The 23049-nt window shown below is 37.3% G+C and overlaps 1 protein-coding gene across 4 annotated transcripts in view; it reads left to right on the top strand.

The window, feature by feature from the left end:
* Positions 1-23049, top strand: part of Tmem245 (transmembrane protein 245) — a 92634-nt gene that overhangs the window by 52760 nt on the left and 16825 nt on the right. For 2 of the 4 annotated variants that reach the window (XR_011369584.1, XM_070011230.1), the window contains exons 12-16: positions 168-203; positions 6086-6208; positions 6351-6496; positions 18737-18837; positions 20877-21051. Coding sequence is in view for 3 of the 4 variants with exons in the window: in XM_070011230.1 (XP_069867331.1) it covers positions 168-203; positions 6086-6208; positions 6351-6496; positions 18737-18837; positions 20877-21051 (581 nt within the window). In the remaining variant the exon portion in view is untranslated. The remainder of the gene's footprint in view (positions 1-167; positions 204-6085; positions 6209-6350; positions 6497-18736; positions 18838-20876; positions 21052-23049) is intronic. The other 2 variants (XM_070011254.1, XM_070011244.1) reach the window with 1 other exon arrangement.

Genomic DNA, 23049 nt, shown 5'->3' with positions numbered 1-23049 from the left:
GTTTAGAATTTTTTTTTTACTTAAAAAAAAACAATGTTGTAATTTGTGCTTCCCTGTATCATTCTCTAGGAATAAACTATCAGTTCCAGTTCTCCAGTGTTTCTCTGGATTTCTAATACTTTAGATATTATTATGTTCACATTCTCTTTCTTGTTTTGCCATTTTAGATATTATCTTTTGGCTTCCAAATATGGAAGATGAAGGTAAAGATGTGACATTCTTTCAAGTCCTTCAATGCTTTCTCCTTTGGGACTTTTTTTTTTTGCGGTGCTGGGGATCATATCCCTTGGGACTTTTTTTTTTGGTGTGTGTGTGTGTGGTGTTAGGGGTCAATCCCTTGGGGCTTTCTTAAAAATTTCTTCAGCCCTACCACCCTGCACTCACATTCTTCCTTTCTTCCCACTTACCTGGCACAACTGACAATTTGGAATTAGATTTAGAAGTTCACGCCCTTCAGTTTTTTTATTTTGTTAATATTTAATTTCATTTCATTTAATTGATTTTCATTTAAATTTTCTTGGCAGGACTGGGGATTGATCTTGGGAACTCACACAGTGCTCTACCACTTGAGTCACACCTCTAACCCTTTATTTTAATTTGGTTTTTAGTAGGTTCTCTTTCTTTTGCCCAGCTTACTTGGGTTCTGATTCTTTTATCTCTACCTCCTTATTGGCTGAAAATTACCCCAATACCCAGTCTTGATTTTCTTTTTCAGTTTAGAGACAGAGACTCTCTATGTTGCCCAGACTGGCTACAAGCTTCTGGCCTCAAGTGATCCTCCTGTATTAGCCTCCCAAGTAGCTGGGACTGTAGGTTCACAACATTATTTAGGGATAATGTACCCAGCTATTTTATGTTTTTGATAATCCTTTACCTCTGATTTCTCTAATCCAAAAGTTTTTAGTTACAGTTACAAATACTTTAAGAAAGTATTTGTAAAAAATACTTTCTTAAAATGAAAAATGATTTATTGAGGAAAATGGCCTTCTTGCAAATCTGTATACATCTTCAAAATAGTGATGTTTTGTTGTATTTACAGGTCACATTCTTTAAGGTTACCTTTTTTAAAAATAAAAACTTAGAAAGCTGTGAAGGTCACATTAACTGATATATTTCCAAAATGAATGATTTCAAAATTTTCTTGTTGACAGCAAATCACTTCAGTGGTTTTCCTTGAAGTGACACATTATGCATTTTTGAGAAAAATTCTACCTTCTGTGAGGTTTCCCAGGTGTTCTTTTATGTGGGAATGGTGGTCAATGGAAAAATTTGCTTGCTCAACTTCTAGCTCATTCAGACTTGTGCCCTTCCTTCTAGGGCTGTCAACTCTTGGGTATGCAGCAGGAGTGCTTATTGTTTACCTCCCATTTTTTCACATAGAATATTAAAAAGATGGCAGTGGGGGGTTGGCAAACTATAGCTTAAGTGATAGAGCATATACCTAGCAAGCCATGAAGCCCTGAGTTCTGAGTTCAAATCCCCATATGCCAAGAAATAAAATTAAGATCAATGTGGTGGCTCACACTTGTAATCCTAGCTAATTGAGAAGCTGATACTGAGAAGGTCTCAGTTTGAGGCCAGCCCAGGCTCCTTTCTCCCATCTAAAAGTGAACAGAAAAGTTCCTGAGATCCCATTTCAAATAATACAAGTTGAGCATGGTGACTTGAGCCTGTCATTCTAGTTGCATGGAAAGCTGAATTAAGTACATTGCCCGGCCTAGCCTAGACATTAATGTGAGATGCTAGTTACTAGGGTCTAAAATGTGCTGCTCGAGGTTGATAGTAAATACTATGAAAAATTTTACTGATGCATGAAGAACTTCTTAAATGAAGCTGATGCTGAATATATGGTAGTGAAGAATACATAAATGAAGCTGATGCTGAATATATGGTAGTGAAGAATACAGTAGGGACTGAAACATGTACCACCTCCCTGATTCATGCCAGGACCCAGTAGCTTTACCTGGTGTTGATTGTCTCTACACACTATCAGTGCAGATGCCAGTATGAGCAAGAGCAAATGTTTGAGTACTCCTCAAAGATATTTTGACCCCCCCAGACCCTCGAAAGTATCTTGGGTCTCCTGTTGACCTGAAGCCATACTTTGAAAATCACGTATCTGACTGTCTAACATTGGGCCTATCCTGGCATGGATTCTGTAATTTTTGAAACATAAATCTTTTAAATTTTTTATTGTTATTATAAAGGGGATGTATAGAGGGGTACAGTTATATCAGTCAGGTAAAGAAGACATTTCTTTTTGGACAATATCACCCATTTCCTTGCTCTCTCCCAGTTTTTCCTTTTCATCCCCATCCATAAGATGTACAGTTCATTTTCAACATTGTGTTCAGCGAGTACCATTGTTGTATTTATTTACCCTTTGTCCCTCCATTTCTATGCCTCCCCTTACTCTTCCAAAGACATATAAATGAACAAACAGCAAAAAGGATAGAAAACAAACACAGCAAAAAGGAAAAAAAGTCTTGTTTTCATTTCAATAAATATTATTTTGTATGATCAGATGCACATAGATATTACGCCTTTCTTTGAAACATTTTTTTTTTTACTTCCTCCTTTTTTGCCTCTGATACAGCCTCAACTTTCTGTTATTTCATTTATTTTGTAGTGCTTAGACTGAACCCAGGGTCTTGCCTGTGCTAGTAACATAAGATCTCTACCACTAAACTATATCCACAGACAGCCCCCCCCCCATTTTTGGAGGCAAGGGGGCCACCAGATGTCATCCAGACTGTCTTTGAATTCCTGTCTCAGCCTTTCAAGTGTTAGGATTACAAGTGTTCACCTCCATGTTTGGTCCTTTAACTGTTTTTTTGAAACCTTGATTGAACTGATTACATCTTCTACCAAATTTGTTATATCCAATGGCTCTTTCTTACATTCAGAATCTTTTTTTTTAATCTTTGAGGATATTACTAATAAAATGTTTTAAATGTCTTCTGCTTCTGTTTGCTCTGAATTCTTCGAAGTTTGCTTTAATCTTTCTTTCATCTTTGAGGCTGTCTTCAAATGTTTGGTGACCCTTGGCAGTCAGTCTGTTTCTTTTTAAGAGTGAAACACTTAACAGCCAGCTGGAGCTTCAGCTTTTAAATGCTAATACATATGCAAGGTAGTATATGTTTGATAATATATGAATGTTTGTTTTCCCCTAACTAAAGGAATGTTCAATAATAAAAATTACTAAACACTCTTGTTTTGAACCTTTAAAAGTGAATTTTAAAGGTTCTGATGTTGACCATGAAATGACATTGAATCAGATAAAGATAGATGCAGAAAATGTATTTAAATTTTATAAATTTTTATGGTAAGAGTTAAAGTATAGACAGTTTTAGAAACTAAAACAATTGAACCATACAGTCACACAAAAATAAGAAAACAGATGTCAGTACTAGGGCTTAAACTCAGGGCTTTGCCCTCTGACTTGACTTTTTCCACTTAGGGTTGGTGCTTTACTTCCATTTCTTTTTTTTTTTTTTTTTTTTGGGTCCGGTCATGGGGCCTGAACTCTGGGCCTGGGCGCTGTCCCTCAGTTCTTCTGCTCAAGGCTAGCGCTCTACCACTTGAGCCACAGCGCCACTCCTGGCTTTCTTCTTTTTGCTTATGTGGTGCTGGGGAATTGAACCCAGGGCCTCTGGCATGCAAGGCATGTGCTCTACCACAGAGCCACCTTCCCAGCCCTCCATTTCTATTTTTTACTGGTTAATTTTATTGTTTATACCTACTTTCTTCACTAGATTTTTAAGTACTTGGGGCAGAAAGAATGTCATTTATCACTACCTTAGAATTTAGGATGGTAGTGTGGTTTCAATTAAACTAAGAGAGGCACATTACAGTTTGAATAGTAATTATTTTTGTATTCAGCAGCACAGCGGTGCATTTGAAATGGTGTTTGGAGATCACCCAGCTCAACTTCCTTATTGTATAGCTAGATAAGGAAGAAAAGAACCAAAGGACAGTGGAGGTCACATAGCCCACAGCTCCAAATTCCTTCCAGACTCAATAAGGCAGACAGATAGCTGAGCCACCAGAAGTCATTTTCTCTTAGTTTAATGACTGAATCTCTGCAGGGTTCTGTTCTTCTGTTTTCCTAACGTGTTTCCTTTTGGATCTTTGGTTCTATAGAACCAAAGGCTGAAGGGTCTAGAAAAGAACCTGGGAAGCCAGAGTAGTAATCTAAAGTTTACTTGGCATAGTAGACTCCTTGGTTATGTTTTGCAACTACACTGCTTGAAGGCTTAGATGAATCTCCAGGCTTCTCTTTCATGTCCAGTCTATTCTTGACATTGTTAGAGTTGTTACTAATGTTGATTAAATATACACCAAACCTGACTCGTGTTTTCTGTATTTTTTAAATTTAATTTTCTGAGTTTCAGAGCCTTCTTACTCTTACTGTCTTTACTATTTTCCTTCTTTCTAAGCCTGGCATATAAACTAAAAATACTGTAAGGATTTAGTTAATATTCCAGAAATCTCCGTTTTTCCATTTTCTTTAGCTGAGCCTTCATTTTGTTTCAAGGATAAAAGGTTGTTGAATTGGAAACTACCAACATATAATTAATTTATTCTTAAGAATTTTAACACAGTATTTCATGTCATTATGACTTAGAAACTATTTTAAAAATTTTTGATAAAAATTCAAGAATGGCTTAAGCCCCCAAAAGAATGCTTGTCAAAAAAAAAATCACAAGTAAAGGCATTGTTTCTTGGAACCAGCTGCATTATTCATTCATTCTTTATTTCACAAAGTCAAACAGTCAATTGTTGCATATTTTTGTAGGCATATTGAAACATTTTCAGGACTATATGTAAGGAGCTCTTGTAACTGAAACCAGCCTGCTGCTGAAGTTCTATTATGAAGACGCAGCTGAGGTTTGCAAGAAATGGCTGGGACAACAAAATATGCCTTTATAATGATATATTTGAGGTAGGAAGGGTATGGACAGGCCTTTCAAAGAATAGATGATTAAATGAATATATGACAAAAAACAGAACTGTTTCAGAAAGGGCAGCAAAATAAAAATCAGACATTAAAGAGTTCTGGTTCCGTTTCTGTTGCTACTTTTTAGCTTGTCCTTGGGCAAACATTTTAAAACATGAGCTTTAGCTTATATAGCTACAAAATAGAGGTGATATCTACATTGCTTCCAACACAGTACTTTTATGAAGTTTGTGGAAGTATTTTAAAAATAGTCATGGAAGATGTTTTCCTTATCATTTTGCTTCCATATCTTCTTATTAACAGGAATTACAATCTCAGGCAGAGTAGAAAGACATCAGACATATTCCATGACTATGGAGGAATTTAAGTTGATAAAAGGATAGGAAATAAAAACACTCAGGAGCACTATACTGTCCATTTTTAGTCATATTTAAGGTGTATATAACCATGTTGGTATCTGGTTCTGGTGGATTCACTGGTGATAGATAAATCAACTGAAGTCAGTAGGTTATAATCGACTAATCATTGTCTATCTCAGGAAAGAGACTAGTCTATTAGGAAAGACAATAGTCTATCTTATTTTCATTGTGATTTTATTTGTCACAGAAGTAATGCTTTTTATATTTATAGCTGGTTCTAAGCTGGAGATGGCTAAGGTAGAGGATAGGCAGCAGCCAACACAATAAATGCTTGAACTTCACTTAGGATCCTACAAAATACGTATCACCACAGAGTGTATTTATTGACATGTTTTCCTGTAGGCACTTTTACATACGTTCTATTTTTAGTAATAAGCATGAACTATATAAAAATTTTTATCTTGTTGAAGTTAGCATTACATAATAAAACATTTCTTTTTTTATAATAGATATTTCTGAAATCTGCCTAGTACTGTGAAGAAATACACCATATTACTACTACTACTACTGCTAATACTATTTCTTTTGGCTCTTGAACACAGTTGTTTTCTCACTCTCCCAATCCCCTCCCCCCATTATTTAAAATAGTCCTCAGTTCTCATCTTTTCCAGTTATGGTAGTAAGGCTTTATTGAAAGCACACTAGATGGCTATAGCAGTTCCTTTCACAAGAATTACTTCTGACATCAGCTTTTTTTCCTTGTCAGATCTTGGAGTCCTTGTGGATTGTTATGAGCCGGAATGTGAGCCTGCTATTTACTACAGTTACCACGCTGCTGACTATCCTCTTCTATAGTGGCACTGCCCTTCTTAATTTTGTACTCTCCCTGGTATGTATATCTAGATAAGCACACTTCAAGTACATCTCCCTCATTAAAGCATTTTCCTGGTTCTATTTGTATTTGCAGATGGCTGTCTTCCTGTAGTTTCCCAAATGTGATTTTTTAGGAAACGCTGTCCTTTGTTTTGCAGATAATTTTCCTGACCACACTGTTTTATCTATTAAGTTCCAGTGATGAGTACTACAAGCCAGTGAAGTGGGTGATAAGCCTGACACCACTATCTCAGCCAGGTCCTTCCTCTAATATTATTGGCCAGTCTGTGGAAGAAGCCATCAGGTAGGGATAAGATTCTTTTTTCTTTTTTTTTTCTTTTTTTTTTTTTTTTGCCATTTTTGGAACTTGAACTCAGGGCTTATGTACTGTCCCTGAGCTTTTGTGCTCAAGGCTAATGCTCTATCACTTAAGCCACATCTATACTTCTAGTTTTTTGGTGGTTAATTGGAGAAAAGAATCTCAAGAGTTTTTTTGCCTGGGCTTGCTTTGAACCTCAATCCTCAGAGCTCAGCCTCCTGAGTAGCTATGGCTATGAGCCACCTGCACTTGGTAAAATTTATATTATCCTTATTCTTCTCACCATCTATATTCATGAAAAGTATGTTTTCTGTCTTGAGCTTAAACTCCTGGTAACATATTTAGTGCTAAATTAGTTAAGGATTCTGGTATTCTTAGGATTTTTATTTCCTTTTGAGAGGTGCAATGCACATGTTTTTGCTTTTTGTTTCTTTTGAGACATTGTCTCACTATGTATCCCAGGCTGGCCTGGAACTCTTTGTAGTCTAGGTTGTCCTCAAACTCACAGCTACTCCCTCTGTCTCCTGATTGCACCTAAGCTAGTGCATATGTTAATAAGGAAAAATATTCAGACAGGTTGTTACATTATGCTTTGGCCTGGAATTTACAACTGTGTGATGCGCCTCTTAACAGCTTTCTGTCAGCAGGAAGGTTTGCATTTGTTATCGTGTTACTTGTTCTGTAGAAGCTCCCTCTCCTTCCACTTCAGCCTCATCTTCTCAGGAATCCTAGCTCAGATCCAGGAGGAGAATATTTTACCCCTAAGCAGCTAGTCTGTGCCCTCTGAAGGAATAGTTTGGATAGGGGAAATGCAGTTTTTTGTTAACTCCCAGTCATGGGCTCTGCATGCGTTATAGACTGGCAGAAACTTCCACCATTCCTTTGGAGTCTGTATTAGACACTTCTGAGTGAGATTCTTTATAACCTTAATACCCTATAGCCTTTATAACAGTCCTTCCTGGCCCCCATTTCTTTCTTCATGTCTGGTTGGGAGATACCATTTGCAGTCCTGACTTTTCAGCTCCTTAAAGCCTGATGCTCATTGCTTATTAACATGACTCTTTATAAAACCTTCTGTATGTACTACTCAAACCTCATTTCAGCCATTAGAATTCCTCTTCCTAATAAGTTGTTAGCCACATGATCTTAATACCTTAAAAGTTTGTCAAATAGTAAATCTTTGACTGGTGTTTCTGTTTCCACATACTTTTTAAAATATACCACTGTTTGAAACTTGGCATTACTGACAAATCTTGATTTGACCTGATCATCCTGTCTGACTGTTTTTGACTTGCCTTTTTTTTCACTGTGTTCATGTATCAGCTGGGGAGAGTAGCACTTTGATCTCTGGAAACCCTTCATTACATTCCTGTATAATTGAAACGTATACCATCTCTAGGGAATTTAGGTTTTCTTCCTTTTTTTCTTTTAGCAAATTGTGGGTAAAATCTTCATAGGTACTTGACTTCTTTGATTGGATTGGAAGTCAAGTGGGACTTTAAAAGGAAAATTCACTTACTGCCTGTTTGATACCCCCTGAGAGCCACATGAAGCCACCCATATAGTGATTGTACCCAGGCTGGGGATGGGGGGAGGGTGGAAAAAAGAGATACCAAGCTGAAAATATATTATCTTAAATAATAGCCCTCAAAATAACTCTGTCTTCAAGGAAGTATTAATTTTAGCATCCCTCCTATGACCTATGATCTTTGGTTATAATCCTTATTGGGAAAATTGCAAAAACTCCAGTAATAAGATTATCATTTGCTTATCTAACTGATGTAATTCTGACTTTAAAAAAGCATACAAGGCCTAGCGCTGATGGCTCACATCTGTAATTCTAGTTACTCAGGAGGCTGAGATTTGAGGATCATGGTTCAAAGCCAGCCCAGGCAGGAAAGTCCGTGTGACTCTTATCTCTAATAAAGCACTCAGAAAACCGCAAGTGGTGCTGTGGCTCAAGTGGTAGAGTGCTAGCTTTGGGCTGAAGAGCTGGGGGAAAGCGTCCAGGCCCAGAGTTCAAGCCCCACAACCCCTGAAAAAAAAAAGCAAGCATACAAATACTCTCCCCTAAATGAAAAATAATTTTTTTCTAATGGTATTGGGATCTCAACTCAGGGCCTTATGATTGCTAGACTGTCATTTTACTACCTGAGCCATACCTCACCCATGCTTTTTTTTTTTTTTTTTTTTTTTTGCTAGTTTTGTCGACTTTTCCGCCTGGGCTGGTTTTGAACTTCAACCTTCTATAATTCAGCCTTTTGTGTAGCTAGGATTATAGTGGTGCCAGTGGAAAAATCATTTACCTCTTCCCAGTGGGATAAAACTATTGAAACAGTTAGAGGATTGGATTAATCCTCTAATCAGTGTGTACAGAAAAATACCTACCTTGTTCTTAAAGAACTTTTAAAGAAATTTGATACTTTATTTTCCTTAAAGTACCTTTCATTAGCACTGATTCTTATTCTCACATGTTTTGAAATCAGAGTTCTTAATATTGCTTAGAGTAAATGGTTTGCTGACTGCTTATAAAATGTCTTATCATTGAGTTGCTTATTTGTATCACGCATGTCATCTTTTTTCTCTTTTTTTTTTTTTTGTAATACTAGCTATGGTTGAACTCGGCATCACACTTGCTAAGCAGCCATTCTTTCTGCTGAGACATACCTCTTACCCTGAGTTCTACTCTATTATTATTATTATTATTAATTATTACTTTTTTGCTCTTTCTTTTTTTGCTAATCTTGGGCTTGAGCTCAGGGCCTAGGCACTGACCCTGAGCTGTTTTTGAGTTATAGTGCCACATCCAACTTTTTCTGAATAGTTTATTGGAGATAAGAATCTCATAAACTTTCCTCCCCAGGAATCCTCAGATTTCAGTCTCCTGAGTAGCTAAGATTCAGGCACGAGCCACTAGTGCCTGACTTAAATTTTTCATTTTGAAGGATTATGTTCCAAAAGGAATATGTTTCTTCATGGAGAAAAATCATTATTAATTATTATTGTTTTAATTGTACTCTGGTTTGAAATCAGAGTTTGCCCTTGGTAAGCGGATGATCTATCACTTGAACCACTCTTTAGTTCCTTTTTGCATTGGTTATTTTCAAAATATGGTCTTGCTTTATGTCTAGACTAGCGTGGGCTGCTATCCTTCTATTTTTACTTCCATTTGTTGCTGGGATGATAGGTGAATGACATTGCATCCAGCCATTGAGTGAGATGGAGTCTCATGAACTTTTGTGATTGGGATGTCCTAGAACCACAGTCCACTGATTTTTGCCTCCCAAGTAGCTAAGGATAACAGGCTTGAGCCACCATATCTGCCTGAGAAAGATTTTTTAAGGGAAAAAATATTTATATAGATAATTATAAAAATATTGTAATGTCCATAAAGTATAGTTTGGTCTGTAAATTATCATCAATAAAACAGTAGTCATTCATCATCATCATCAGTAAAGTAAAAATCATTATGTCCATTTTGTTTAGTCTATTAATCATCACAAGTGGAGTGAAATTGGGCGAATTGCATGACTGGATAGAGAAGTGTCTGTTGTGTTCCCAGAGCTTTGCCATCTGAAATATGTGTTTCTCCTTTATGATCATGTGTCATCAAAGTTTTGAACCTTAATGATTACTTTAATTCTGAATCTGTTTTAAATTGAATGCATTTGTGAGTTGGTTATCGTTTCATGAGATTTTGAGTTAGTAGCATGCATCCTGTATCCCCAAACCATTTTCCTCCCTTCAGCAGCATGTTGTCTCCTGAATGTATACATCACACCCTTTCCCCGGTGCTCTCATTCTGCTTGCTCTGGTGGAGATATTGCACATTACTAAGTTGCATGTTGTCACGGCCTCAATGCAATTTAGTGTGTGTGATATTTTCACATGAGTGCATGCACAAGGGTATGGCTCTTGCTTGCTGGGATTATAGCTTTTCAGTGCTGGTGGGTGGAAACCCTTTGGACAAAGCATTAGATAGGAGACTCTGTGTATGTACCACTTTAATCTGAACATGTTTCCCCCCTCTGCACACTTAATTGTGAAGAATTAAAAGTTTTGATTATTAAAATAAAAAGTTAACGTGATCCTTTAGTAAATCAAAGTTTTCTGTTTGACTTTAAGCATATTAAGTTTTCTTGGAAAGAAATTCTCATGGATTTAAGGGTCCAAACTATTTAAATGAAAATATATAAGGAAGAGTTTAAAACTATATTTTCATTTATTTGCAATATTAACTTTGAAATAGAGACAGAATCTCATGCATATTTGAAAATAATCACTTAGCTGAAGTTCTTAAATAATAATTAAGACATTAAGTATATGCCCTTTAGTTCTTTGATTAAAGATTGGTATCATGTACCTGAAGCTGTATTTTATTAAGTTTCCAAAGAAATGGCCTTAAAACAATACGGTTTCTATGTAGATTCTCATTGTGATGCTTTAAAAATTGCTGCATTCATTTTAATAGGCTAGTAGTAGAAGCTTGTTTTGAGATACAAATGTTTACTAATTATCTATGTAATTGAAACAACCCTTGTTGTTTTTTAGCATTAATCATCCAATGTCAGGAGGCATTGTCAAGGACATAAATTGTGTATTAATGATATGAATATATGGAATTAATTGTATACAACCAGCATATCCAGATGATCTCCAGTGTTGTGTGCATCTGTAACAATGCATAGCTGTTTTCAGTGGCGGTAGAAGGTTTTTATGCAAGCACCTCTTCCCTGTACCCCTCCCACAGCTTCCGGGTACCTCCTACAGCAAGCCTATTCTCCCTCATGCTGGAGGTCTACTGTTGACCAGATTTCTATACATTGTACTATGGAGCTACGTCTCTAGGAGAAGGAGAGAAAAAAGTTTAATTCAAAGAGAGGTTAGGTATACAGGCAAAGGTCAAAAACTCTTGCTACTTGTTTAGGTAAACCATTATAATAAAGACAGTTTTGCTATATCTTAAAAAAATTTGCATCCCTTAATTAAAAAAAAAGTTGTTGAAAGTGTGCTAATGATCATCTGAGCTGCTGGAAAAATGAGTCTGGTAGATTTGTGTCATGAAGACATAGTCCTTCGATTATTAAAAAGAACACTTTTTTTTCTTCATATTATCTGTGAAGCACGTTATAGGAAATTGGAATAAACAGTATGCCTGTGATCAAGGGAGCTAGAGGTACTTTGTCCAACTGTAATTTTATATGCTCTGTGTTTAGAAGCTCAGTGTCACTATCCAATAGCTCACCTTCTACTTGAGGGAAACTATAGTGCAGTAGGAAAAGAATACTTAAAACAGGTGTAAGCTCTTGTTTCCTGGGGATTTGATGGTCTGGTGGTATTCCTATTAGACTTTTAGAAAGAAACACAATGAAACTAGTGTGCAGACATATTTTAGAGAAGGTAAAATATGATTTGGACTCCTTTTTTTCTTGGGCATGTGCTTTCTACTTGGTCATAATCTGTATATTCTTAGTACGTGGAGATTCTTGACTCTTATCATTCTTTACACCTTTGCTCAGTTGCTTTAAGTCTCATTCCATAAAAAGCAGGTCATAGGCTGAGCACTGGGCTCATTCTTGTAATCCTAGCTACTCAGGAGGCTGAGATCTGAGGATCACAGTTCAAAGCCAGCCTGGGCAGGAAAGTCCATGAGACTCTTTCTACAATTAACCACCAGAAAACCAGAAGTGGCGCTGTAGCTCACAGTGGTAGAGCACTAGCCATGAGCTAAAGAGCTGAGGGGCAGTGCTCAGGCCCAGAGTTTAAGCCCCATGATCCCAACAACAACAACAACAACAACAAACAGGTCATAGCTGGGCGCCGGTGGCTCATGCCTGTAATCCTCATTACTAAGGCAGCTGAGATCTGAGGATCATTGAAGCCAGCCCAGGTAGGAAAATGTCTGTGAGACTCATCTTCAGTGAATCACCAGAAACTAGAATTGGTATCATGACTCAGAGTGGTAGAGCGCTAGCCTTGAGTGAAAAAGCCCAGGGAGAGCAGAGCATCCAGGCCCTGAGTTCAAGCCCATAAATAACTAAAATAAAAAGCAGGTCATCTCATCAGTGGGAGTGAATGAGGCATGGACATGCATACCTTTAAAGCTACATAGCAGAAATAGTAAGATTTGTTAGAAAAAGCATAGAACTTTTTTTCTACTGAAAGGTTTTCTTAGGGTGGGGCAGTCACTTAATTGGAGCACTATGTTTCCTTCCAATAAAGAAGCGCCCTACTCACTAATGGTCTACATGTGGTGTAAGCCAGGGGCACATGTGTAAGTTGTAATAATGGCAAGTCTGCAAGTGAGGAAATACTGAAAAGGTGCCTGCAGTTCAGTTTCTTCATCCACTGAAATAAGTCCTGCTGAGCTACTGAAAGGGGAAGAATCACTAAAAAGAAGGTTCATCGGCAAATCATATTTCTGTTGGAGGAAAGAGTTGAGGGTAAAGATAGCATATTACATAAACAGTGGTGAAACTGATTTAGGTTTTCTGTCAGCTTCTATAATAGGTGCTTGGTAAATAGATTGATTACAGCTGGACAGACCATGGATTGATACAGCATAAGTTATACACTTGTATCCTTAGAACATGCTACAAGTCTCAGGCTATTTTGAATTTTTTAGAGACTTGAAGTGTATCATAATACTTACATTTTCCTGGATAGCAAGGCAGGGAGGTGCTCACTGAATTTCAATATTTAAAAGTTTTGGTTAATTGATACTGGCGAATGAATGAAATGACATTTCCTTTTTATGATTGAACGGAGTATTCTTGCATTGATTGAACTAGTGATTTCTAGTAACCCATTGAAATATTGGATATATGCTAAAGTTTTATTTCATTATGAAAGTAAAGTTTTACATGGAGACTCTTGGTTTTCTTCGCTTTTCTTTTGTGCGCGTGCGCGCGCGCACGCGCGTGTGTGTGTATGTGTGTTGTTTGAGATTGAAACACCTGCTAGGCAACACTTTTCCAATGAGTTACATTCCCAGATCTTAAAAATCTTTCTTTGCACTTTTTGTTTGAAATGCATGATTTATTATATAATTAATGTGTTTTGTTTTACTTCTGATTTTGTATTGTGTTTTTCCGGAGTGTTTGCTTATTCACTGGTGAGTACCACATTGCTTTAAATACAGATTGGTTTTGCTTTGTAATGCTGGAGATTGAACTCAGGGCCTCTGATGTTAGGCAAGCCCTCTGCTGCTGAGCTACATCCCATCTTATACTCTGGATTTTAGTCTCAGATGCTGATAGATGACTGATTATGTGCTCAGTTTTAGACTGTTGCTTGTTTGATATATACTTTGTAGTTTGAAGTAAATTACTGTATGCCATTTGAATATACAAAGTATATAACCCAGTGGTTGGCACACAACAGGCTGTATTTGTTTCCTCTTGTTGTAAAAAGTTGCTATAAACTTGTAACTTCAGCAACATGTTTCTTTTTTTTTTTTTGGTCGGTCATGGGGCTACAACTGTGTTATGAGTCCCTCAGCTCTTCAGCTCAAGGCTAGCGCTCTACCACTTGAGCCACAGTGCCACTTCCCTTTTCTGATGGTTTATTGGAGATAAGAGTTTCACAGCTTTACCTGCCCAGGCTGGCTTTGAACTGAGATGCTCAGATCTTAGCCTCCTTAGTAGCTAGGATTACAGGTGTGAGCCACCAGCACCCGGCTACATGTTTCATTTTCTAGTCAGGGAGGTTAGAAGTCCTCCAAAAAAGATATCATCTGGGCTATGTTCTTCCTGGAGGATGTGAAGGACACTTCTTTTTGTCTTTTCAGTTTCTACTGACTCCCACTTTTTTAAAAGAAAATTCACTACTTTATTCATATTATTCAGTAGTTTTTAGTGTAGTGTGCATCCAGCACCACTAATTCTAGGAACTCCATCTCTCGTGATGTTTATATTTTAAACACACAGACACACAAATATGCATGTGTGTATTTTATGTTGTGTGTATTTTATGTAGTGTGTATTTTATGTATACAGTGTGATGTTTTGATATATTGTATACATTGTAAAATTATTTAAATGACCTAAGTAATACATTCATTTTCGCATGTACTATTTTTGTTGTAATAACATTTAAGATCTAGGGGCTGGGAAGGTGGCTCAGTGATAGAGCGCTTGCCTTGCATGCATGAGGCCCTGGGTTCGATTCCTCAGCACCACATAAGCAAAAAGAAAAAAGCTGGAAGTGGCGCTGTGGCTCAAGTGGTAGAGCGCTAGCCTTGAACTGAAGAGCTGAGGGACAGCACCCAGGCCCAGAGTTCAGGCCCCACAACTGGACGCAAAAAAAACAAAAAACAAACAAACAAAAAAAAACATTTAAGATCTACTTAGTGGGGCTGGGAAGGTGGCTCAGTGGTAGAGTGCTTGCCTTGCATGCATGAGGCCCTGGGTTCGATTCCTCAGCACCACATAAGCAAAAAAAAAAAAAAAAAAAAAAAAGATCTGCTTAGTTGGTTTCTCTAGCTATAGACACCAATGTTGCACAGTCGACCTCCCGAACATACTCATTTTGTAACTAAAAAGTTATATCCTTTGACAGTCTCCTCAATCTCCTATTTTCTGGTAATCACCAGTCTATTCTATGTTACTTTAAGTTCAGTTCTTAGATTTCACCTGTGATTCAGAACTGCTATTCTGAGCCTGTCTTATTTCACTTAGTGTAATGTCTTTCAGGTTTGGCTGTTGTTGCAAATGCAGACTTCCATTTTTTTAGAATAGTTTTCCTTTGTATGTATATACAACCACATTTTCTTTATCAAATTATCTATCAACTTAGGCTGATTTCATATCTGTCCTATTGCCAGTTAGTGCTGCAATAAATATGGAATACATGAGTATTCTGTATTTGGCATACTGTTTTAAGTTCCTTTGGATATATGTAGAAGTGGGATTGCTAGATCATGTAGTAATTGTGTTTGCAGATATTTACTAAAGAAGAATAGAGGCATCCATTTGAATGCTTGTAGCAGCAGTACTTATAACGGCAGTAAAACTGGAAATAGTCCAAATACCCATCAGCTGATGAGTCAGTAAATGAATTGTAGTGTACTCATGTAATGGAGCACTACTCTGAGTCAAAAGGAACAATGTAGTCATACAGTATGTACACCGGTGTGGGTGAAACATTGTACCGCAAGAAGACTGAGCACCTAAAGTTACAAAATATCAGTGGGATTTATGTAACATTACTGAACTGTACACTAGAATGATTACATGCTAAATGTTCCTGATATTTTTTCTTGATTTTTAAAAAAGCTGATAGATGATATTCTAGAAAAGGAAAATTTAAATGAAACACCCAGAGGTTGTGAAGTCAAACACCCACAGGTTGTCGGTTTTCAAAGAGAACTTAAAAGAATGTACAGAAACTTTTAGGGTGATGGAAATGTTCTAAATGTAGTGATAATTATGTCATAGGTTAAATTTATTAATTCACACTCTTAATTTTGGTGAGTTTTATTTATATAAAGCTGATATATAAAACCAAGAGAAAAATGTGAGGAACTTGATGCTAAAAAAAAAAAAAAAAAAATCTAGCCAGGCTGGGTGTCTGTGGCTTACACCTTTAATCCTAGCCACTCAGGAGGCTGAGATCTTGAGGATTGTGGTTCAAAGCCGGTCCAGGCAGGAAAGTCTGTGAATCTATCTCCAATGAACCACCAGAAAACCAGAAGTGAAGCTGTGGCTCAAAGTGGTGTAGCACTAGCCTTGTGCAGAAAAGTGCAGGGACAGTGCCCAAGCCCCGAGTTCAAATACCACAAATGACCAAAGGTGGGGAGATCTACCTGGGCATGGTGACTCAAGTCGATAATCCTAGCTATTTGGGAGGTGGAGATTGGGGAATTGTGGCTAGAGGCCAGTTTAGGCTTAAAAACTTGTGAGGCTCCATTTCAGCCAATGGTTGGGTGTGGTGGTATGTGACGGTTATCCAAGCTGTGAGGACAGTAGTTTTGTGTGGTGGCACCTACCTAACATCTCTAGGGGCAGTGGGAAGCAGGAGTAAGGGATCATAGGCCATGTTGGCCTGGACATAAATGAAACAGACTTCTTAAAAATAACCAATGCATAAAGGGTCTGAGTTTAATCCTTGATACAGCAAAAGAGAGAGAGAGGGAGGGAGGGAGGGAGGGAGGGAGGGAGGGAGGGAGGGAGGCAAGAAGGCAAAGATTACTCTAGTAGATTCACAGAGAGAGAATTTTTTCTCTGCCCTTGTATAAATCTTGGATGCCAGTTCATAACTCATTAGAGAGGAATACATTATCTTTCCAACCCTAATTAGGTTGCATAAACATACCTACTGTCTACACACAATACACAGTGCATTTAATGTCCACAAAATTAATTGAAATTTGTCTTAATGAGACATTATAACCCTATTCCCAGAGGCAGAAAAAAGACTGGGCTGTTTCTTGCCATACAGTTGCATATTTGATAGCACTTTATTTTTGCTATAAGAATTTCTAAGTAAGGATAGTACAAGTGCCACATCTGTATCTTTGCATTATAGCCTCTCCCTAATTCTAGACAGATTCCCTGGCAACACTTCTCTCAAGTAGTTGACATTAATTCCCTGTTTCTCAGCAATTTCTCCTTTGGACTCTGTTTTCTTGATTTTCCTCCTTCCACAGACATGATTTCATTCCATCTGAGGCTGATCTATCTTTGTTCTTAGTCCCTTATCAGACACAGCCTATTGTCCCTCAAGTATATCTTACCTTTTCTACACTTAATCCATTCTGATACATTTCACATCTTTTGTTTTGAGTTTTCTGTTAAGGCTTGTCTCTGGTTTCAGCTTTTTCTGGGATGTTTTCATCATTCCTGTTGACAGATTTCTCCAGACTAAACCTACATCCCTGTTCATTCCTCTTCCATTTGAGCCTTTCTCCCCTTCTCAGTCTTTGAATTTGTTCTGTCATTGTTTTCTTATCAGAGTTAATGCTTGAAGTTCTGTCATTCCCGCCTGCTCCCCCCACCCCTCGGTTTAATTGCTTGGAGGACCTTTTTTGTTTTTTTTGTTTTGTTTTTTTTCCCGATCACGGGGCCTGAACTCTGGGCCTAGGCACTGTCCCTCAGCTCTTCAGCTCAAGGCTAATGCTCTACCACTTGAGCCACAGCACTACTTCCCTTTTTTGTTTTCTGTGATAGCTCCTTCTGTCTTTTTATACTACTTCAGTCTTGTTGGAAGGCATCTCATGGCATATAAAACATTCTTGAGTGAAAAAGCTGTTGGTCAGGATGATCATTCAGGGAGGCCTTGGACTCTGAATGCATGCCTCAGGGTCTGACAGCAGTGCTTGACGGCTCTTAGAGCATACTTCTAGAGATTTTGTTTGCCTCCTTGTATGTGTTAGATGTCACCTTTGCTGCCACATTCTCTGCTTTTTCAACTTCAGCTTTGCCTTGCCCTGCAGTTAAAATATTTTGTTATAGTACTTTGGAGTTACTTAAGCTTTGTCCCTTACGTCAACTTACTTACATCATGCTAATTAATTTCTATACTGAAGAGCAAAAATAAAGTGCCTGTTACAGAACTTATGTGCCGAATTCCTGTATTGAAAACTGAATATGTCTGTTTTTGAGTTAAGAAAATATGCTATTGTTCTTATCTTTTAAATCATGAATTACCCCTAGTGACCTGTGCTGTTAGTATCTATTGTGGGAGAAGTTACTTTGTAGACTTAATTGCAGAGTTAAATAAATGTGTAAATTTTGTTATTCAGAGAGATTGATGAAATATAAGTTACTTACTTGCCCTGCTCTCCCCCTCTTTCCTTTCTCCCTCCTTTCTGAGGGTTGAACCTAGGACTGCTTCCACACTAAGCTACACCACTGTCTCCCTTGTTCCTTCTGAATTGAATTCTTTATTAGAATTGAATTCACTTTGAACATCCTGTTTATACTCATGAAATATGGTCATAATGTGAAATATCTGCCTCAGAAGGGGGTAGGGTATTTAAGGTATTTCAGTTGTCTTTTCATCAGTGAAAAATTTATTAAAGACAGCTTAGTGAACATTTCATGAATTTAAAATAAGCTCTTTTTTTTCCTTTAATAAAATTGAAATAATGTTCTCAGATCCATAAAAGAATTAAAGCTATTGCCAGGTTTGGAATGAAGAGGCCAGAATTAGAAGTATTGATATTTCTGAATCATAATATAATGCCAAATTTATTTACATTTTCTTTTGTCTTTGGCCTTCTAGAGGGGTGTTTGATGCTTCCCTCAAAATGGCGGGCTTCTATGGATTATACACCTGGCTGACTCATACTATATTTGGCATCAACATTGTCTTCATTCCATCAGGTAACAATGGTAACTTCATTGTCCTTTATTTAAATTAGGCCATTTTATGTTAGGAAATGCCAGCTTCCTCAAATATAGGACAGCAAATCCTAGTCTAGATATTTAGTCTAGATTAGGAGTAGAAATAGTTTTTACTATATTCTTGGTAGCTGGAACCACACCTAGTACAAGAAAGCACTGCTAATGTATTTGTTAAATGAATGCTCTAGAATTTGGCACATAATTGGCCCTGGGTAAATGAATTGGAAGAGAACAGTGTGTTGCCAAAATACCTTTTATCACATAAGAGATAATATCCCAGGGGTAATATGTTGTTTGTGAAAGCAGTAAGCTGAACATATATACCCAAACCTGCTATGATCTGTTTTCATAATGATATCCCCATTCCATAAGACCAGTTGGTAAATAAATATCTTGCTTTTTTTTTTTAATGTTGTCCACCTTTTCTTCCTTTTGTTCTGTTGCTTGTTTTTCTAAATATCTCTCCTTCCATTTACCTCTACCATCACTCATCTACTTTTATCTTTTCCTCCCTATTTCCTTTTTATTTTTGATGGCTCTCTGGTTTGAACTAAGGGTCTCCCAGTGCTTACTCATAGTGTCGCTTCCACATGAGCCATGACCCCAGCCTTTGATTACTTTTGAGATGGGTTCTCACATTTTTGTCTAGGCTGACTTGTCTTTGCCTCCTGATTAGATGAAGTGACAGGCATGCAGCCCACCATGCTTGGCTTGCTCTTTTTTTTTTTTTTTTTTTTGAGATGGAGTCTTAATATATGCCTGAGTTGGTCTTGAGTCCTAATCCTCCTGATCTCTGCTTCCTTAATAGAGGGGATTACAGGCTTGAGCCACTGTGCCTGGCTTCTTCTTCTTTATGTTCCCAAGTGCATTCATATTCTTTCCCACTTTAGTTGTTCATTCCCCTAACCTCTGACATGAAAGCCTCTGGAAAATATGTGGAGGTTATTTTGTTTTTGGAAAGCATCTTTAATTATGATAGTAAAACCACTGTTTTGTCTTTCTTTTGTAATGATTGTAATGGTGATGTACAGAGGGATTACAGTGTCACCCTCTCCCTTGCTCTTTCTCAGTTTTTCCCTCCTGTCCCACGCACAAGTTGTATAGTTCATTTTCAACATAGTGTCTAGTGAGTATCACTATTCCATTTGTTCACCCTTTATTCTACCATTTCTATGCCACCTCTTTCCCTTCCAAAGACAGATAAATTTACAAAAAGAAGAGAAAACAAAAACAGCAACAAAGAAAAAAACCTTCTTGTTTCCATTTCTTGGAATTCACTCCAATATATATTATTTTATTATATGATCAGATGCACCTAGCTATTGTACCTCTTTGATCCTCTACTAAGAATATCTGTAGCGGTTATTTTAGAACTTCCTGTGAACTGGCAACAGGATGGTATAGTTCTTGTTGTATAGATGAGAATCCAAACATTTCCAAGGTCATACACATGGTTAATATTTGGACCAGACCTAAGTTCATGCCTGCTTGACTTTCAATCTGGAGGGAAACTAGATAGATCAAGGGGAGGGGGGCGGGAGGAGAAAACACTTGGGTGTTCATTGCTGAAAGATTTTTTTTTTGTTTTTGTTTGTTTATTTTTGTCATTTACTAGAAACAAACTATAAATTCATCTCTGAGGTTTAGAAACTAATTTTTGGTTTGGCCTTGGAATCAGTACAGTTTTAGACATGCTGTATTACTATAAGACTATTATTAACTAATCATTGATTCAGAAAAATAGCTGCAGGACACTAAGATATTATTACATAAGAACAGATTCATAAAATAGATATACATGTGAGAAGGATTTCTGATAAAAAGTTGTAAAGTTTTAGACCTTCATTTGACCAGAACCCTGCTAGAAAGGGTATATCATTCTTTTGAAAATAGAGTCTGTGAATATTTAATTGTTTGGGAGGATATTTTTTAAGAGGGAGCAGATAGTGCTTAGATTTTGCTATTGTCTTCCTGTTTTGACGACAATGTGAAGTTGCCTTTTCTTGTAATTCTTTTAGCTTTGGCTGCAATTCTTGGAGCTGTGCCGTTTCTGGGAACGTACTGGGCGGCGATTCCTGCAGTTTTAGACTTGTGGCTCACCCAGGGTTTAGGCTGCAAGGCCATCTTGCTGTTGGTTTTTCATCTCTTGCCAACATACTTTGTAGATACTGCAATCTATTCTGATATATCAGGGTAAGTTTCTGAAGTTACGGGTGACTCATCCACACATTTGTATTGCTTGTTAAAGGTTCCTTCCTTCCTTCCTTCCTTCCTTCCTTCCTTCCTTCCTTCCTTCCTTCCTTCCTTCCTTCCTTCCTTTCCTTCTTTCCTTCCTTCCTTCCTTTCTCCCTCCCTCCCTCCCTCCCTCCCTCTCTCTCTCTCTCTCTCTCTCCTTCCCACCTTTTTTTTTTGTGGGCAGTGGGATGAGTAGAGTTGGGGGAAAGAACTGGTGGTAGGATTTTCCAGTAAAGTAGCTTCTTTAATTCTTTCTCAGATAATGAAATTTTAAACTAAAACAATGTACAAAGTGTATTTTATTATTGTATATTATTTATGATATATCAAACCCTGAGTCAAAACAAAATTTTGATAATTTTTCTTTTTTTTTTTGTGGCATTTAACCTAGGAAAGAAATACCATATACATAAAATACTTGTAATTACAGTAAAGAGTTAGTAGTTATTTCTTGCCTTTGAAGAAAAAAGATTGAGAATATAGGTCTGAGAAGTTTCATGTAAAACCAAATCTCACTAAATTAATGCATGACAAGCAGAGCTCCTTTCTAAAATAACACAGTTAAAATTTTAGTGAGAATTAAAATTGGACCATAAAATAATTTTTGTATATTTTGATCACTTTTAGGAACTAGTAAATCAGGTCAGTTCTGAATTAGTTATATATCCAGATTCACATTGCTTATTAGAGTTAATTTGTAACAAAGTGCTGCATTTTGATCTGCTACTTAAATTTAGAATATGACCTATTGAAACTGTGAAAATAGTTAATAAACTCAGCTTTTACTTTTTAAATATTTCAGTTTTTATTTTTCCTCTCCATTTTTCCTTCTCTTCCCTTTTTCTTTTTTCCTTTACCCATTTTCTTTTCCCTTTGCTCTTTCCCTGCTTTTCCTTTTGAGACAGAGTCCTGTATAGCCCAGCATTAAACCCTCCGTTCTCCTGTGTCAGCCTCTTAAGTGTGCATCACCATGTCAGCCTCATTCTTTAAGTAAAATTAAAGGTAGAGTAGGCTGGGATGCTTGCCTAGTATGTAGGAAGCCCTGGGTTTGATTCCTCAGTACCACATGAACAGAAAAAGCCAGAAGTAGTACAGTGGCTCACATGGTAGAGTGTTAGCCTTGAGCACAGGTACAGTGCTCAGGTACAGTACCCAGGTCCTGAGTTTAAGCCCCAAGACTGGCAAACCAAAAACAAAAACTAGAGTGGACGAGGTTAAAATTTTTAGAGTAGTACTCTTGATAATTTAAATTATTGTAAAGCTATTAGTGTACCTAGTTTTCTGTCTTGTGGATTATATAGAAAATAACTGATTTTAGAGCAACTAAGCCCCAAAGTTGCAGAGCAAAAAGAAATAAGCAGCTCCCTGAGCTAGTCATATGGAAAATTATATGCTAAAACTTGAGAGAGAACCTTAGAATTTAATGGGGAAAACTAGGGTTAGGTATGGTGGTATGCACCTATAATTCAAGACAGGAAGGTATTACATTCAAAGCTAGCCTGGGCTACATAGTGACCTAGTGTCAAAGGAGAGAAGGAAGGAAGAAGAGAGAAAAGTAGGCACCAGTGTGATTTACTGATGTTTAATAGTTTAAAATTTAATAGGAGAAATGCATATATACTTTATACTTAGTATCTTTTGCATAAACTTTGCTAAGGTTTATAGCTAGAATTAATAAAATATTCAATGAGTCATTATGAAAAGTTTAGGCACTGGTGGCTCATGCCTGTAATCTTAACTACTCAGGAGGCTGAGATCTGAGGATAGAAGTTTAAAGCCAGCTGGGGCAGGAAAGTTCATGAGATTCTTCTCTCCTATTAACCACTAGAAAACTGGAAGTGGAGCTGTGTCTCAAAATGGTAGAGTGTCTCAAAATGGTAGAGTGTTAGCCTTGAGCAAAAGAGCTCAGGGACTGGATTCAAGCCCAAGCCCTGGATTCAAGCCCCATGACTGACA

This window comes from Dipodomys merriami, unplaced genomic scaffold (genome assembly GCF_024711535.1).
Source record: "Dipodomys merriami isolate MVZ:Mamm:240054 unplaced genomic scaffold, mDipMer1.0.p SCAF_11, whole genome shotgun sequence".
Classification (NCBI taxonomy): domain Eukaryota; kingdom Metazoa; phylum Chordata; class Mammalia; order Rodentia; family Heteromyidae; genus Dipodomys; species Dipodomys merriami.
This window is presented reverse-complemented; position numbering and strand designations above follow the sequence as displayed.